The sequence below is a fragment of the Moschus berezovskii genome, chromosome X (genome assembly GCF_049115385.1).
Source record: "Moschus berezovskii isolate FMDL1 chromosome X, NW_MosBer_1.0, whole genome shotgun sequence".
Lineage (NCBI taxonomy): Eukaryota > Metazoa > Chordata > Mammalia > Artiodactyla > Moschidae > Moschus > Moschus berezovskii.
The window spans coordinates 21,328,683-21,346,606 of NC_142488.1; the positions used below are offsets into that span (position 1 = coordinate 21,328,683).

At 39.8% G+C, this 17,924-nt stretch overlaps 1 protein-coding gene across 1 annotated transcript in view; it reads left to right on the forward strand.

Annotated features, from left to right (window-relative positions):
• PHEX (phosphate regulating endopeptidase X-linked) overlaps positions 1-17,924 on the forward strand; it is a 218,853-nt gene that overhangs the window by 158,939 nt on the left and 41,990 nt on the right. Inside the window, exons 14-15 of the mRNA XM_055393675.2 lie at positions 233-336; positions 13,154-13,212. Of these exons, the coding sequence (XP_055249650.1) occupies positions 233-336; positions 13,154-13,212 (163 nt within the window). The remainder of the gene's footprint in view (positions 1-232; positions 337-13,153; positions 13,213-17,924) is intronic.

Sequence of the window (17,924 nt, forward strand, 5' to 3'; positions counted from 1 at the left end):
TAATCCAGAATTGACCATATTGATTTTTGAGCTTTTTATTTTAAGAGAAATATCACTGAGGTGAAATTTCATGGTTTTGTGAATACTGGTTAACCAGTGATGGCTGAGAGATGATGCGAGAAGTGCAGTGTCTCTGCTGGCCGCTCTTTTGTGTGCTGAATTCTTTTTATTTTTTCAGAGCCATCTCTTATCTACACTTAGAACAGTGATGGTTGTGGTTTGTTTTATTCAGATCAAGTTTTCAGAATCTGACTACTTTGGCAACGTCCTGCAAACCCGCAAGTATTTAGCACAGACTGATTTCTTCTGGCTGAGAAAAGCTGTTCCCAAAACAGAGTGAGTAAAAAAAAAAATAAGAAATTAAAAGTGAAATAAATATGTTAATGGGTAGTGGAGTCTCTTTAGATCAAACTTTGTAATTCCCCTCAAGTCAGAGTAGCTGGCTTGCCAATTATTTTGGTTTGGCAAAATCTGTGTTACCTTTTAGCAACTCTTATTTCTGATGTTGTATGAATCAATTCAATCTAGTTATGACTTCCCCACTCCTAGCATCAATGCATATCAAAAGAAGGCTAATTAAGATACAAATGTTCAAATCATTTCCAGATCTCATTGTGAGTGTGTGTGTATATATATTTATAAAAACAAATAAATTGCTCTAGAATTTCACATTCAGGCAGAAATTTTTGAAGGTCTTAAAACAAATATCTAAAAAATAAAGTATGATTACAAATGTAGAAATAATTGTATACAGACACACCTCATTTTATTACACTTGGCTTTACAAACTTTGCATACAGTGCATTTTTTACAAATTGAAGGTTTGTGGCAACCCTCTGTTGTCAGATGAAGTTTAGCATTTTTTAATGATAAAGTATTTTTAAATTAAGGTATATTTATGTTTAGATATAATGCCATTGCATACTTCATAGACTACAGTATAGTATAAATGTAACTTTTATATGCACTGGGAAACCAAAAAAAATTTTGTGATGCTTGCTTCATTATGGCAATCTGTCACTGAACTCAATCTCTGAGGTATGCCTGTGATTATGGAATAACTCTAGGATATTTGTTGAGTCAATGCATATCAAAAAACTGATAGCTCTGATTATTTTCCTTCAGTAGCAGTTGTGATTTATACTGCTCTTCTCAGCTACTGGTAGAAACTTTTCCTACAGGTGGGGAGGTTTCACTAGGAACTTTTGGGGTCAGGGCCAGTTGTGATTCTCAATGATCATGATGATGACAGGAACTAAAAATTATTATGTGTTTATAATGTTCTGGGAAGTGACTTATATATTTTAATTCATATTTATCCTCTTGTCAATTCTGTGAAGTGTTGGTTCTATTTGTTATCTCGCTTTTACAAAATGAACAAGAGGCTTACAACTGAGAAATTCTTCAGCTCAGGTTTACATTACTTTCCGTTCTGCCTGTTGATATTTGTACTCTGTTCCGCTATGACCCAGTTCTCCAAGGTTGTTTTCTCTGTCTTCTCCAGATTGGGTAATTTCTTTTGAGCCATCTTCAAATTTACCAGTTCTTTCCTCTGCATTCTCAAATTTGCTTTTGACTCATTAACACATTTTTTGTTTTGATTTTTGTACTTTTCAACTCCAAAAGTTCTATTTGCTTTTTTAAAAATAGTTTCTATTTCTTTGTTATGATTCTTTGTTGTCATTTGTCATCATATTATTTGTCATCTCCATTAATTGTTTGAATACAGTTTATTTTAATTCTTTGAACTAATTTACAATGGCTGCTTTCAAGTCTTTGCTAAATCTAACATCTGGGTTCACTCAGAGTCAGTTTTTATTGATTGCTTTTTTTCCTTTTGTACACTTTTTCTTCTAATGTTATTTTTTGTCATTGTTGAAAATGACCTTTTCGATAATGTAGCAACTTTGGATTCTTATTTATTTTTCTGAGGCTTTTTAAAAAGTAACTTTCCTGGACTTACTCTATAGAATCTGTCTTGGCTACAGTTTGTGGCCATGGATGTCTCTACTCACTTTTTAAATTCTTATTTTTGTTTTTTAGCCTTGCTTCATGAATACTGTCCCTGTGTCTGCATAGCTTAGTCCTCTGCCAGTTGATCTATGTCGGAGTTCGGAGTGTATTCCAAGTCACAAGCCGTTCTCAATCAGCCTTGCAGTTTACTTTCCACTGGGCTCTCTGGGGTCTCCCCTGTACACATGCCTAACTTCCCACTCTGCCAGGGATGTGTGGAGAGCTTATCTCCATGCTTCTATGACTCTTTCAGTTACACTATATCCCTTTTACATTTCTGGCTGCTCTATCACTTTCCCCAATGGGAACTGTAACTTCAGGGGAACAAAGGTGTGGGTTTTCCTCGTTTGTTTTCTACCAAGTTTATCACTTCTAGCTGACAGAGCTGCAACTTTCTACCATGACCTCAAGTGAGCTCACCCCCAGTGTCAGCAAAGCTGCTGATTTTCCAGCCAGTCCTATCATAGTCAAATAAGTTCTCTCTGATCGAACTGGGATGGATGGGAGCAGTCCCAGGCAAGAAGGCCACAGACTCCTGTTCTATTTCGTCTTAAGTTCTGGCCGTTTTTCAAAATTAAATGTTTTTCAATGTTCTGTTTGCCTTCAATCAGTCTCCAGGGCCCTAAAATCGTTGCTTGTTGACAGTTTTGTCCATTTTTATACCTGATTTTGGTGGAAAGGATTTGTTGACCTTTTCATGTGTCATAGCTGGAAGCCTGACTTCTATGGCCCCCTTTTTTTTTTCATGGCCCATGTGTTAACCTTGGCTGATAATTCTGGTCTCCAGATTTTTCACTGACTTTTTTATGCTCTCTGAGTCTTTCATTACTCTCTCTTCCAACTCCCACCTATGTTCTGGCCTCTAGGAAAAATTCTAGGCCCTTGACCATCCCTTGGCTTAAAGCTATGATTACCGCCTCTCCCTCTTAGCTAGGGCTCCCATCTAGCTGTCCTGCCCTCTGCCCTTCAAATCTTCTTACAGCATCCATCTGCAAAGTAAAAGTATTTAAGGAGTAGGCCTGAAGCTGAACTCTTTCCCTTACCTATCCCAGACTCTACTCAGAAGCCCAAAGAAAGGAAGCAGAAGGCTTTGGAACTTCTTTGGAAATGATGCATAGCTGATGTGTAGCCAACTGCCCCACTGTCCTTCATTTTCTCTTCTCATCACAGTATCTTTCAGGTCATCTTGCCTGTTTCATTCCAATCTGAACTATTCAACAGAAATTTTAGATTTCGGATTCTTAAACTAGCTTCTCAAATATCACAGCTTCACATATTAATAGTTTCCAGTATCTCAATGAGCAGTTACATGTAATAAGTAAAATGTTCTGCCCCTTCAGGTCTACTTCAGATAAGATCAAACTCTTGTTTTTGCAACTTATGAAAAATTCAAGCTTCTCACCAGTATTTTTGTGAACTCTCAGGGTCTTCTCAGGGTTTCTTCTATATTGGAGATGCTACCAAGTTATTTTTTTTTAATTTCAAAATGTCATTATTCATTTGGATGTATAGCAAGGCCTGGCTTGCTGATTTTAAAACTCCTAAATGTGCCATTTTTAACATCATCCTCAAGTGGCGATGGTCTGTAAGACTTTAATTGCCTTGACTATTTTTAATATTTATGCCTCGGAAAAGTGCTGACTGACTGTGGGCTTAAGCAAACTGTGTGATTTGTGTCTTTTCTTTCTCTGTCAATGAAAACAAATACCTCTTTCACAAGAACATTAAATTGGTTAATGTTTCTGGAAAAGTTCTGCTGGAATGAAAATCAGTGCAGTGCTAGTCATTCTTCAGACCATATGTCTTATTTCAGGGAAAACAACATTAAGAAATTTAAGATTCTCTTTGCACGGTACAGTGGTATGATAGACTTTTTTTTTTAAAGAAATTTTGGGTGGGTCCTTTTCAGGCATTGTTGCGAATTTTAGCTTCATGATACCTGGTAACTGTAATTGGCATCTTTTTAGGTCTGCAAATTCAGGAGTTAATTGAGTGAGGATGATTCTGGAGTAGCTCCACTATACTGGTTTTCTTTGAACAGCACATCGTGGTTATATTTCCACAAAGCCCTGAAATAAACATTTTGCTTCTTTGTGGGTATAGGAGATAAACACCCTTTATCTTTCATTCTCATGGAATCCATTTTAGCTGCACTAATGTGCATTAAGAAGTTTCTAACACGATGGGGAATGTCAGCAAGAATGAAATTAATTGGGTGGTCATCCCTGAAGGTACATATTTAGGGGTTGGTTCTCAGAATTGTCACTTCATCAGCTTGCTTAAAAATAGAGGATTTACTTCACTGCTCAGCTTGAGTCAAAAGTAATTTCTTTCCCTTAGGATCCTCTTTCTTTGACAGAAGTGATTTTAAGCCAGCCTCCCTATTAACTCACTCTCATTCTACTGTGACTAGACATGTCTGGGTTTTTTTTTTCCTCTAGCTTCTGAAAAATATGTAAAAATACATCAAATGTCTCTACAGATTATGGTCCTGTCCAGAATTACCCACAGCATGGAATGGGACAGATGCAATCTGCAGGATATGAGAGATAAAGCAGTAAATACTCTATGGTTTTCCCATTCCACATTCCCCCAGACTATCTTTGAGAGTTAATAGGTAAAATGCAAAACTTTAGCTTGACATATATCTATTTTATATTGTTCAAAGAAATCAGAGTATCAGTGTCTTTTCCTTTAAAATTTTGCATTTCATCATCATATTCCTTTCACATATCCCATTGTCCAGTACAATTTCATTTGCATATATTTTTTAAATTTATACGAGACCTTTTTCATACCTCATCTACCAAATCCTTCCCCAAACACAGACTTCAGGAACACAGTAAAGACATAACAAAAAGAATTTAAAGCACTTGAATGACACCCTTTGTTTGTTTAAGTAGATGTATACATAGTGATGGGCTTCCCTGGTGGCTCAGCGGTAAAGACTCCACCTGTACTGCAGAAGATGCAGGAGACATGGGTTCGATCCCTGGGTGGGGAAGATCCCCTGGAGGAGGGCATGGCAACCCACTCCAGTATTCTTGCCTGGAGAATCTCATGGATAGAGGAGCCTGGCAAGCTACAGTCCATAGGGTCACAAAAAATAGGACACGACTAAAGTGACTGAGCACGCATGCATGTATACAGAGCAATTTCAGTTCAGTTCAGTTCAGTTCAGTCGCTCAGTCGTGTCCGACTCTCCACGACCCCATGAATCACAGCACGCCAGGCCTCCCTATCCATCACCAACTCCCGGAGTTTAAATATATTTTAATGAATTTTTGCTCAGCATATACCACTTAGGCAATAGTCTTAGTCCAAGAGGAACTTAAAATCTTGTTGGGAGGTAAGTTGTGCCAACTCATATGCCTTCAGGGCCCAATCAGTTAACACATGTTGACCTAGACATGGTAGGGAGTGACGGAGACCATGGAGAACTAGTGATTAATTGCATACCTCATTTGAAGGAATTCTGATTTGGTACTTCTAAAACCTCTGTGTTGGGCAAATAAAACATTTTTTTTTCTGGAGAAATTCAACCCATTGGTTAGGACTTTTATCTGTGGACAGGCCACTTTTCAGTGTTTCAGTTACCTTTTGTTGTGTAATGAATCACCTCCAAAATTAGAGGATTAAAGCAACAATAATTATTCATTTTTCTCTAGCATGGCTCTGGTGGCCACTGGGCACAGCTGGGTGCTTCTTGCTCATGGTGTTGCCTGCAGTTGTGGTCAGACAGTGGCAGGGGCTGGAGTCACATGGAAGGCTTCCTCTCCTAGTCTAGAATGATTGATGCTGGCTGTGGTCTGGAAGGCCTGCTATGGTCTTTCCATGTGTACTGGGCTTCTTTGTGTTGTGCTGATTGAGCAAGAAATTTTGAAGAGCAAGTTTCCCAAAAAAGAAGGAATGAGGGTGCACATTTGTTTACCAGGGGAAGCTTGTATCGCCTTTAATTGCCTAGGATTGGAAGTCATGTGGTATATTTTAAAAATTAATTAATTTATTTTCATTGGAGGCTAATTGCTTTACAATATTGCAGTTTTTTTTTTGCATATGTTGACATGAATCAGCCATGGGTGTACATGTGTTCCCCATCCTGAACCCTCTTCCCACCTCCCTCCCCATCCCATCCCTCAGGGTCATGCCAGTGTACCAGCCCTGAGCACCCTGTCTCATGCATTGCACCTGGACTGGTGATCTGTTTCACATATGATAACATACATGTTTCAATGCTTTTCTCTCAAATCATCCCACCCTCACCTTCTCCCACAGAGTCCAAAAGTCTGTTCTTTATATCTTTGTCTCTTTTGCTGTCTCACATATAGGGTCATCGTTACCATCTTTCTAAATTCCATATATATGCGTTAATATACGTTACCATCTTTCTAAATTCCATATATATGCGTTAATATACTGTATTGGTATTTTTCTTTCTGACTTACTTCACTCTGTATAATAGGCTCCAGTTTCATCCACCTCATTAGAACTGATTCAAATGCATTCTTTTTAATGGCTGAGTAATATTCCATCATGTATATGTACCAAAGCTTTCTTATCCATTCGTCTGCTGACGGACATCTAGGTTGCTTCCATGTCCTCACTATTGTAAACAGTGCTGTGATGAACATTGGGGTACACATGTCTCTTTCAGTTCTGGTTTCCTTGGTGTGTATGCCCAGCAGTGGGATTGCTGGGTCATATGGCAGTTCTGTTTCCAGTTTTTTAAGGAATCTCCACACCGTTCTCCATAGTGGCTGTACTAGTTTGCATTCCCACCAACAGTGTAAGAGGGTTCCCTTTTCTCCACACCCTCTCCAGCATTTATTGTTTGTAGACTTTTTGATAGCAGCCATTCTGACTGGCGTGAGATGGTACCACATTGTGGTTTTGATTTGCATTTTTCTTATTGTGAGTGACGTTGAGCATCTTTTCATGTGTTTGTTAGCCATCTATATGTCTTCTTTGGAGAAATGTCTGTTTAGTTCTTTGGCCCATTTTGTGGTTGGGTCATTTATTTTTCTGGAATTGAGCTGCAGGAGCTGCTTGTATATTTTTGAGATTAAATCTTAGTCAGTCGCTTCATTTGCTATTATTTTCTCCCATTCTGAAGGCTATCTTTTCACCTTGCTTATAGTTTCCTTCACTGTGCAAAAGCTTTTAAGTTTAATTAGGTCCCACTGTTTATTTTTGCTTTTATTTCCATTTTTCTGGGAGGTGGGTCATAGAGGATCCTGCTGTGATTTATGTCAGAGAGTGTTTTGCCTATGTTTTCCTCTAGGAATTTTATAGTTTCTGGTCTTACATTTGGATCTTTAATCCATTTTGAGTTTATTTTTGTGTATGGTGTTAGAAAGTGTTCTAGTTTCATTCTTTTACAAGTGGTTGACCAGTTTTCCCAGCGCCACTTGTTAAAGAGATTGTCTTTTCTCCATTGTATATTCTTGCCTCCTTTGTCAAAGATAAGGTGTCCATAGGTGTATGGATTTATCTCTGGGCTTTCTATTTTGTTCCATTGATCTGTATTTCTGTCTTTGTGCCAGTACCATACTGTTTTGATGACTGTAGCTTTGCAGTATAGTCTGAAGTCAGGCAGGTTGATTCCTCCAGTTCCATTCTTCTTTCTCAAGATTGCTTTGGCTATTCGAGGTTTTTTGTATTTCCATACAAATTATGAACTTATTTGTTCTAGCTCTGTGAAAAATACCATTGGTAGCTTGATAGGGTTTGCTTTGAATCTATAGATTGCTTTGGGTAGTATACTCATTTCACTATATTGATTCTGATCCATGAACATGGTATATTTCTCCATGTATTTGTGTCCTCTTTGATTTCTTTCATCAATGTTTTATCAGTTCAGTTCAGTCCAGTCGCTCAGTCGTGTCCGACTCTTTGCGACCCCATGAATCACAGCATGCCAGGCCTCCCTGTCTATCACCAACTCCTGGAGTACACTCAAACTCATGTCCATCGAGTCTGTGATGCCATCCAGCCACCTCATTCTCTGTCGTCTCCGTCTCCTCCCACCCCCAATCCCTCCCAGCATCAGAGTCTTTTCCAGTGAGTCAGCTCGTCACATGAGGTGGCCAAAGTATTGCAGTTTCAGCTTTAGCATCAGTCCTTCCAATGAACACCCAGGATTGATCTCCTTTAGAATGGACTGGTTGGATCTCCTTGAGACAAGGGACTCTCAAGAGTCTTCTCCAGCACCACAGTTCAAAAGCATCAATTCTTCGGTGATCAGCTTTCTTCACAGTCCAACTCTCACATCCATACATGACCACGGGAAAAACCATAGCCTTGACTAGACGGACCTTTGTTGGCAAAGTAATGTCTCTACTTTTTAATATATTTTCAAGGTTGGTCATAACTTTCCTTCCAAGGAGTAAGCGTCTTTTAATTTAATAGCTGCAATCAGCATCTGCAGTGATTTTGGAGCCCCCCAAAATAAAGTCTGACACGTTTCCACTGTCCCATCTATTTCCCATGAAGTGATGGGACCAGATGCCATGATCTTTGTTTTCTGAATGTTGAGCTTCAAGCCAACCTTTTCACTCTCCTCTTTCACTTTCATCAAGAGGCTTTTTAGGTCCTCTTCACTTTCTGCCATAAGGGTGGTGTCATCTGCATGTCTGAGGTTATTGATATTTCTCCTGGCAATCTTGATTCCAGCTTGTGCTTCTTCCAGCCCAGCGTTCCTCATGATGTACTCTGCATATAAGTTAAATAAGCAGGGTGACAATATACAGCCTTGACGTACTCCTTTTCCTATTTGGAACCAGTCTGTTGTTCTATGTCCAGTTCTAACTGTTGCTTCCTGACCTGCATACAGGTTTCTCAAGAGGCAGGACAGATGGTCTGGTATTCCCATCTCTTGAAGAATTTTCCACAGTTTCTTGTGATCCACACAGTCAAAGGCTTTGGCATAGTCAATGAAGCAGAAATAGATGTTTTTCTGTAACTCTCTTGCTTTCTCCATGATCCAGCAGATATTGGTAATTTGATCTCTGGTGCCTCTGCCTTTTCTAAAACCTGCTTGAACATCTGGGAGTTCACGGTTCACATATTGCTGAAGCCTGGCTTGGAGAATTTTGAGCATGACTTAGTTTTCTATATATAGGTCTTTTGTTTCTTTAGCTAGATTTATTCCTAAATATTTTATTCTTTTCATTGCAGTGGTGAATGGAATCTTTTCCTTAATTTCTCTTTCTGTTTTCTCATTGTTAGTGTATCGGAATGCAAGGGATTTCTATGTGTTGATTTTATATCCTGCAACTTTACTATATTCATTGATTAGCTCTAGTAATTTTCTGGTGGCATCTTTAGGGTTTTCTATGTAGAGGATTATGTCATCTGCAAACAGTGAGAGTTTTACTTCTACTTTTCCTGTCTGGATTTCTTTTATTTCTTTTTCTTCTCTGATTGCTGGAAGTCATGTGGTATTATTTCCACTGCATTTTATGCTTTAGAAGTGAGTCACCAAGGCTAGCCTATAATCAAGAGGAGAAAACTTGAGTCCACTTCTTAATGAGAAGAATATAAAAAAATTACATTTGAATCAGTTCTAATGAGGTGGATGAAACTGGAGCCTATTATACAGAGTGAAGTAAGCCGGAAAGAAAAACACCAATACAGTATACTAACACATATATGTGGAATTTAGAAAGATGCAAATGATAACCCTGTATACGAGACAGCAAAAGAGACACAGATGTATAGAACAGTCTTTGAGACTTTGTGGGAGAGGGTGAGGGTGGGATGATTTGGGAGAATGGCATTGAAACACGTATGTTGTCATATTTGAAACGAATCACTAGTTCAGGGTTGATGCATGTTATAGGATGCTTGGGGCTGGCGTGCGGGGATGACCCAGAGGGAGGATAAAGGGAGGAGGGAGGTGGGAGGGGGGTTCAGGAGGGGGAACTTATGTAAACCAGGGGCGAGTTCATGTCAATGTATGGCAAAACCAACCAATATAATATTGTAAAATAATTTGCCTCCAATAAAAAATAAATTAATTACCAAAAAAAAATTGCAAATAGGTGTTAAAACCAGCACAGGTCACGTTATATTGGAGAATAGTACAACTAAATATGTGATATATTCAGATATAATCAAGAAGATATACAAAATATCTGAAGACTGACTTGATGTGGGTACTATCCCAGGAGAAGAAATAATTGCATCCACAACTGGTAGGCTCTGTTAGTACAGCTGCTTAATATCTCCAAGGCTCCAAATACATCCTAGAGTCAGGGAGCTCTGGGAAGTCAGGAAAGGTTCGATATTGCATCTCATATAAGATGTTTTAGTAATTCTTACTGAAGTTTCAGAGGCCCCATCAGGCTCCATCTGGTTGTTTGATTTCTTTGTTTTGTCTGCCTTTGTCCCCTAGAAGTTGGAAACATTGTTTCTACATGGCTCTTACCATAATGTTTTGAAAGTTTATTCTTTGCTAAAGGGAGGGGTGTTTGGAGGAATGGGTAGAGAAGAGATGAGTTCTAGAAATACATTTCATCTTTGGTACATACTGTGGTTCAGCTCAATGTGATTTAGAAGCCAAGTTGAGAGGCACCTGGATTCTTCCCTCTTGACTCGAAGAGCAGCATAAATATGCTGGATTCTTTGTGTAAAAGTTTCCCATTGCTGCTGTAATGAATTATCACAATCTGGGGGCAGGAGGAGAAGGGGATGACAGAGAATGAGATGGCTGGATGGCATCACCGACTCGATGGACATGAGTTTGAGTGAACTCCGGGAGTTGGTGATGGACAGGGAGGCCTGGCATGCTGTGATTCATGGGGACGCAATGAGTCGGACATGACTGAGCGACTGAAATGAACTGAACTGAACTGAATCAGCAATTCAGAACAACACAAATGTGGTCCCTCACAGTTCTGTAGATCAGACATGTGGGATGGCTTGGCTGGTTTCTCAGCTCCAGTTTTCATAAGGCTGAAATCAGGATGTCAGTTGGCTTGGCTTTTACCAGGAGCCCCTGGGGAGAACCCTCTTCCAGTCTCATTCAAGCATTGGCAGATCCAGTTCCTTGTGGTTGTAGAACTGAGGTTCTTACTTCTTTGCTGGTTGTCAGCTGGGGGCCACTCTTAGCTCCCAGAGGACTCTTTCTGCTCTTTGCTGTGGCCCCTCCCTCTCACAGCCAGCCACAGCATGTCAAATCTTTCTTGCCCTTGTAATTTCTCTGACTTTTTGTTCTGCAACCTCTCTTCTTACTTTCTTCCCTATTGCATCTCTAGGGTTCAAGCCAGAGAAGGTTCCTCATTTTTAAGGATGTGAGAGATTAGATTAGGCTAGCCTGGGATAGTCTAGGACACCTGCAGAGTCCTTTTTGCCATGCAGTGCAGCATATCCATAAGATCCAGAGATGAAGGCATCTTTGGGAGGATGCTTAATTATACTTAACTACAAGTAGTGACATTAGGTCAGTAAATGTGCTTTCTCCTGTACTTTCTTCCTTACAAAGGTAAGCCAGCCAGTAAATTTGTTGCAAACATTAGGGTTTATTGAAACACAAATCCTAAATTTGAAGGCAAAGAATATATATATTTTATGGAAATGAGTATAGGTTTCAGCTTTGACAAGAGGCACTCTTTCTTGATTTCCAGTGTTGTCTCCAGTATAACGCTGAAGAAAACTAGTTTGAAGTCAGACAGACTAGACCTTGTCCGAGTATATAGTGTTTGTCAGTCTCATTGTCCTTTCCTGTGAGATAGATTTTCCCCCATAGAAACTATATAGGAATTATTAACCTGTGACTAGAAAGTGCATAGGGCATAATAAGTGCTCAGTGAGTGTTAGCTGCTGCTGCTACTGCTACTAATGATAATAACAAGATGACAGTCATGGGCTTTTTATAAGAGGAGAAGGTATGGGTGGATCAAGTAGAATGAGCACTTGAATTTCCTGCCAGTTTCATGTTAGTCTGACATAAATTATTAGTCTGACGTAATTACTCTTTTAGACATAAATTGGTAAAATGATTGTTCTGAAAAGGGATTTATATGTTTTTTTTGAGTACTTTAGCTTAAGACAAAGGCTTGGTTTTAATCATAAAGGGCAGTGCCTGAAACTCACAGGCATAAAGTCAGGGGTCAGCAAACTGTGGCTTGAGGGCTAAATCTTGCCTGCTGCATGGTTTTGTACAGCCCAGAAGCTAAGAATGATGTTTAGAGATAAATGTTCATAGTCGGTTTGATGGTAGGAAGCACTAACTTTGAACCTCAAAGCATAATGTTCTCCTGCCACTGAAGAATTTTGTTCCTATCATTAATAGGCCCATATTACCAAAAATTGTATTCGATTATTATATTTTGACTTTCATCAGTAAAACTTGATATAAAATTTTCTCTCACTGTAGAAGAACGTACATAGTATCTTTGATTTTGCCTCTTGGTCCAGGAAATTCCTAAATGTTTATGATCTGTTTACAGAGAAAATTTGCTGAGTTTGATCTAAGTAACCTCCTGTGCATTTAAAATGCAGTGTAGACTCTTCATTGCTGGAAGGTACTCCCAAGATCTCTTAGTGCAGTACCTTAGTGTTATAGAGAAACTGAAGAAGGCGACTTGTGCACCATAACCTGGCTAATTAGTAACAGAGCCCGGATGAACCATTAGAACCTTTGGTGCTTAAATCAGTAAATGTTCTATGGGAGCTGGCAGACCTTCTGGGTAGCATGGTTTTGCTTTATTATCTCTCTTTACATGGACTTCTATGTTGTCACCCATTTCAAAACTTTAATGGACAAGTCAACCTACAAAACTCAGCTGTCCTGTGGCCCCATTGAACAGGGCCTGCTAAACATCAGTGTGTTTCTCTGTTTCCATCTGTGGGTGGATCCCTTTAGATTTGAGAATGTTTCATTAAAGTTGTTTCAGAAGCCCTGGTATCCTTTTCCATTTTCAGTAATGGTGAATAACCAGATATGTTCGGTTTAGGATGAGATTGTTCATAGAGCAGAGCAATAGTCCTTAACTGAGGTGATAATTTCCCCACTTGTCCCACTTCCCCATTGTTCCCTGGTTATTTGCTAATAAATTGTGCCACCTTGTATGTGTTTCACTGCACTCCTGCCTGGATAATGGTGATCACTTGGTGGTGTTTGTTTCTCTTTCTACAGGTGGTTTACAAATCCAACGACTGTCAATGCCTTCTACAGTGCATCCACCAACCAGATCCGTGAGTACTGGCTCCTTGTCTCCTTAATATGCTTCAAAATGGGCAGAACTGTGATTTAAGAGTAGGGCCTTCTTTATTTCCTCCTAGAAGTGATCAGGTATGTTGGTGAAGAAAGTTTGTTTCCCTGCCTATGTGTCCAGCTTTCCTCATTTTCTTTACAAGTTTTTTTTGAAAGCTTTATATAACAAAGTGTTAGTCACTCAGTCATGTCCAACTCTTTGTGACACCATGGACTGTAGCCCACCAGGCTCCTCTGTCCATGGAATTCTCCAGGCAAGAATATTGGAGTGAGTTGCCATGCCCTCCTCCAGGGGATCTTCCTGACCTAAGGATCCAACTCAGGTCTTCAGCATTGCAGGCAGGTTCTTTACCATCTGAGCCCCCAGGGAAGCCCAAGCTTTATATAACCATTAAGTTAAAAAAAGAAAACAACTACAATATATAAAACTGCAGTGATGTTGGCTATGAAAAAGGAAAAAGCTTCCACTTTTCTGCCATGATGGTCTTACTGATGTTTGTTTTATTTCTAGGATTGATGGGAAAAACAAGTAGGTAACTGGGCAGATTTTAGAAGCTGTTAAGAAAAGCTTTGAAATGCTCTAAATCCTGGGATGTAAAGTCTTGAGTTTCTTTTATTTACATGTACTAGTATGGGCTTCCCAGGTATCCCAGTGGTAAAGAATCCACCTGCCAATGTGGATGTGGGTTCGATCCCTGGGCTTGGAAGATCTCCGGAAAAGGAAATGGCAGCCCACTCCAGTATTCTTGTCTGGGAAATCCTATGGAAAGAGGAGCCTAGCGAGCTGCAGTATATGGAGTCCCAAAGAGTCAGACACAACTGAGCGGCTAAACAATAGCAACAAATTAGGTACATAATTATAAATACCATGATAAGTTAAAAGCATTATTAAGGATCATATTGCCACAGATAAAAAAATCTGACAGCACCAAGTGTTGACCACAGAGATGCATAGTGCTAGTGGAAATGTAAATTGGTTCCCCCACCTTGCTTCACAATTGGGCAACACCTGGAAAAGCCAAAGATGGATGTATATGTCCATGAATGTCATTTAAGTTCTTGACATGTGCCCGAATGCTGTCACCTGAAGTGTGGTCCAGTGATTATCAGCAACAGAGCCCCAGGGAGGACTTGTTAGAAATGCAAATTCTCGGGCCTCACTTTAGACCTGTTGTTCATAAACCCTCGATTTGGGGCCCAGAAATCTGTTTTATTAAGCCCTCCAGGTGAGGCTAATATACTTGGGGAAGCAGTGCCCTAGAGAACTCTCACGTGGGGAGGGGCCTCCCCAATATAGCAGTGTTCTTTATAATAGCAGCAAAAGGGGAATAACTTACCTGGCGCACCAAAAGAAAATAAATGAAATGTGTCATGTTCACACAAGGGCATGCCATGCAGCAGTGCACAGTGAGTGACCAGAGTGACGTGGATGAAGTTCACAAATAATAGGGTGTGTGTGTGTGTGTGTGTGCAAAAAAGAACTTGGGAGAGTACATGGAGGAAGACATCATAAAAAAAGAGTTGAAAAGCGTGCAGAACAGTTCTATATATTGTCCACAGGTCCATCCATGTGTAGTAAAAGTATGAAGACATTGACAAAAATGCTAGACACCGAGTGCAGGTTGGCAGTGAGCTGTTGTGGGAGGGCAGGCTGTTCCCGCTGATGCCCTTGCTGGCTTTTCACCCCCCTTGCACCTCTTCTGGTCTCCACATGCCCTTGCTTGTATGGTGTGTACATCTAATCCCATGATTTTAAGTGCACATCTAACCCCATGGGTTTAAGCCTGTCTCTTTGCTGTTTGGTGAATGCAGGTGATGGAATTTATGAGGACTTGCTACCCTTGATCGCCCCTGCTGTTTCCCCCGGGATCCCTCTACTACCCTCCTCACTCACCTCCCTGCTTCTGAACTCATCTCCCTTTGATCTAGTCTAAATATAACGTTGTAGCCATTTTAATGGTTTTTACAATTGTCTCATGTCCCTCCTTTGCTCAAAACCCATTATTAGCATCCCATCTTACACAGAATACAAGCCATATTACTTGACCTGGGGACTGTTACTGAGGCCTGTTATCATGCTGCCTTTGTCCCCCCTCTGTTTCAGCCACACTGGCCTCCTTCCTATTCCTGGACCACAAAATATTCTTCCTTCCAGGCATTTGTACTCAGGATTCTCTTTGCCTTGGAAAATCTCCCCAAGTGATCTGCATGGTTTGCACAGATCAAATCTTTCTTCAAATCCTTGCTTGAATGCCACCTTCTCATTGAGGCCTCCTGGCCGGCCACTTGTGGCAGGTCCTCTGGCATTCTGACAAGACTCCCTGACCAGAGAGAATAGCCCACTCCCAGCAGGCACACCTTTTTAGCGTCGCCCTCATGTGGCCACTTTGGGGAACGACAGTGTCTACAGAACTGGAACTGGTATGTTAGCTGGAGGTGTATTATTACTATGAAGACGCCATTGCTTTCTTCCCCCGCCCCCAGCTTTATTGCAGTATAATTGACAAATAAAAATTGTGTATATTTAAAATATACAACACGATGCTTTGCTATAGCTCGGAGTTGAGAGCTAAGCTGCATGTGTTACATGGGCACTTACATTTTAGATAGTAATTATGCTGCTGCTGCTGCTAAGTCACTTCAGTCGTGTCCGACTCTGTGTGACCCCACAGACAGAAGCCCACCAGGCTCCCCTGTCCCTGGGATTCTCCAGGCAAGAACACTGGAGTGGGTTGCCATTTCCTTCTCCAATGTGTGAAAGTGAAAAGTGAAAGTGAAGTCGCTCAGTCGTGTCCGACCCTTAGCGACCCCACGGACTGCAGCCTACCAGGCTCCTCCATCCATGGGATTTTCTAGGCAATAGTACTGGAGTGGCTTGCCATTGCCTTCTCCGAGATAGTAATTATAGCTACTATTTATAATAATATGGGTTTTGTTTATATAATATGAATTATATCATTTGGATTAACTGATTGGGTGATAGAAAATTCTTTGAATTATCTATTTTTAAAGAAAATGTTTTACTAGGTACATGGGAAACAATATATGTAACATGCTAGAACACAGAAAGTTATAAAGTATACAAGAAAACATATAATAAATAATGTTTATGAACCCACCACACATCCAAGAACCAGAGCATTCCTGATGTCATTGCATCTGTCTATGTTCCTCTCCATCCCTTTCTTATTCCCCACTGTTCTGATTTTTGTGTTTATCATTTCTGTTTTTAAAGAAATTTGAAGCCATTTACATATCCCTAAGCAATATATTGTTTATTTTTAGTTATTTTTAGCATAATAAAATGGGATTATATTGCATGCAATCTTAAGCAACTATGATTTTCTTTCAGCGTTTATTTTTAAGATTCATCCAGGTAGCATGTGGCAGGTAGGACTTTCATTTTCACTGCTGTGTAACATTCCATTGTGTGACTGTACCCTAGATTACATATCCGTTCTATAGAGCTATGAGTTTCCCTTTTCCTAGCTTTTCACTGTTCTAAACAGTGTTGCTCTGAATATTCTCATACATATTCCCTGAAACAAGTGTTTCAGGTATATACTATGATTGAGTGGAATTGCTGTGCAAATACTCAACTTTACCAGGTAACACCCAATGTTTTCCACAGTGAGTGTTCCAAAGTACAGAGTGTTTTCACCAGTTCTCATTTTCATCACTTCTTGGCATTGGTAGACAGAATTTTCACCATTCTAGTGAATGTAATAGATCAGTTCTTATGCCAGAAAAAGCATTGAGATAGATTCTTCACCAGTATTTCCACATTCACTTTCCAATGTCAGTGAATGGTTACTGCTCTTTGGGGGATTTAAGTATGCCTAATACTATTTTTGCCTCCAGGATTCATCCCTGTTCAACCTTATTTTTTTATCTGGGAAGAGCTGATCTTATCAGAGGTTTACTGAAGAAGCAGCCATTTCAGGGTAACCGAGTGGTTTCACGAAGCTCAGGAGCAGAGGAGGTTTGGAATGGACAATTTGAAGCAGTATTTTAATTAAGAGATTCAAGCTGTTTCTATTTTCCTAATGACCAGTGCTTGCTCTCATTGTAAATTACATTCTCAGGCAAGATGACAAGGAGTCCTATGGGTAACTTTTTTTCTCTCTCCTCTTTCTTATTTTCTGGACTACAAATTAAGACAGGTGGAGTTCCTTCTTATGCATTTCCCCACTGGGTTTCCTGGGACGCCCCCCCCCAACCCCCAACTGCCTTCTTTTTGCTCCACTGAAGAAGTGGAAAATTGAGGTGATTTTCTAAAATGAACATCTTTATTGATTAGGGGCCGATTCTGACAGCATGTGGCCATCTGTTTAATTGGGTTTCACATCTAAGTTGTAGCTATACTTAGTAACGTGATTTATGAGAATTTTACTCAGTTCCCATTATCATTTTCTGATTTATGCCATTTAAGTCAACTTCTGCATGCAGTAGAGACTTGAGTAGAAAATAGAAAACCTGTAGGGTTTTTGTTTACTTGTTTGTTTTTACAAATTCATACCTGAATGTGAAATCCTATGACTTATGTCATCTTTCAATGTTAGATTTTTACAGGGTGTTTATAGCTTCTTATTTTTCTACCCTTGTCAAGCTAGGTAGCAGTGTCTTCAGACACACAGTATAGTGTGAAATAATAATAAGTCTGCTGTATGGGAAGTTATACTCAGGAGCTATT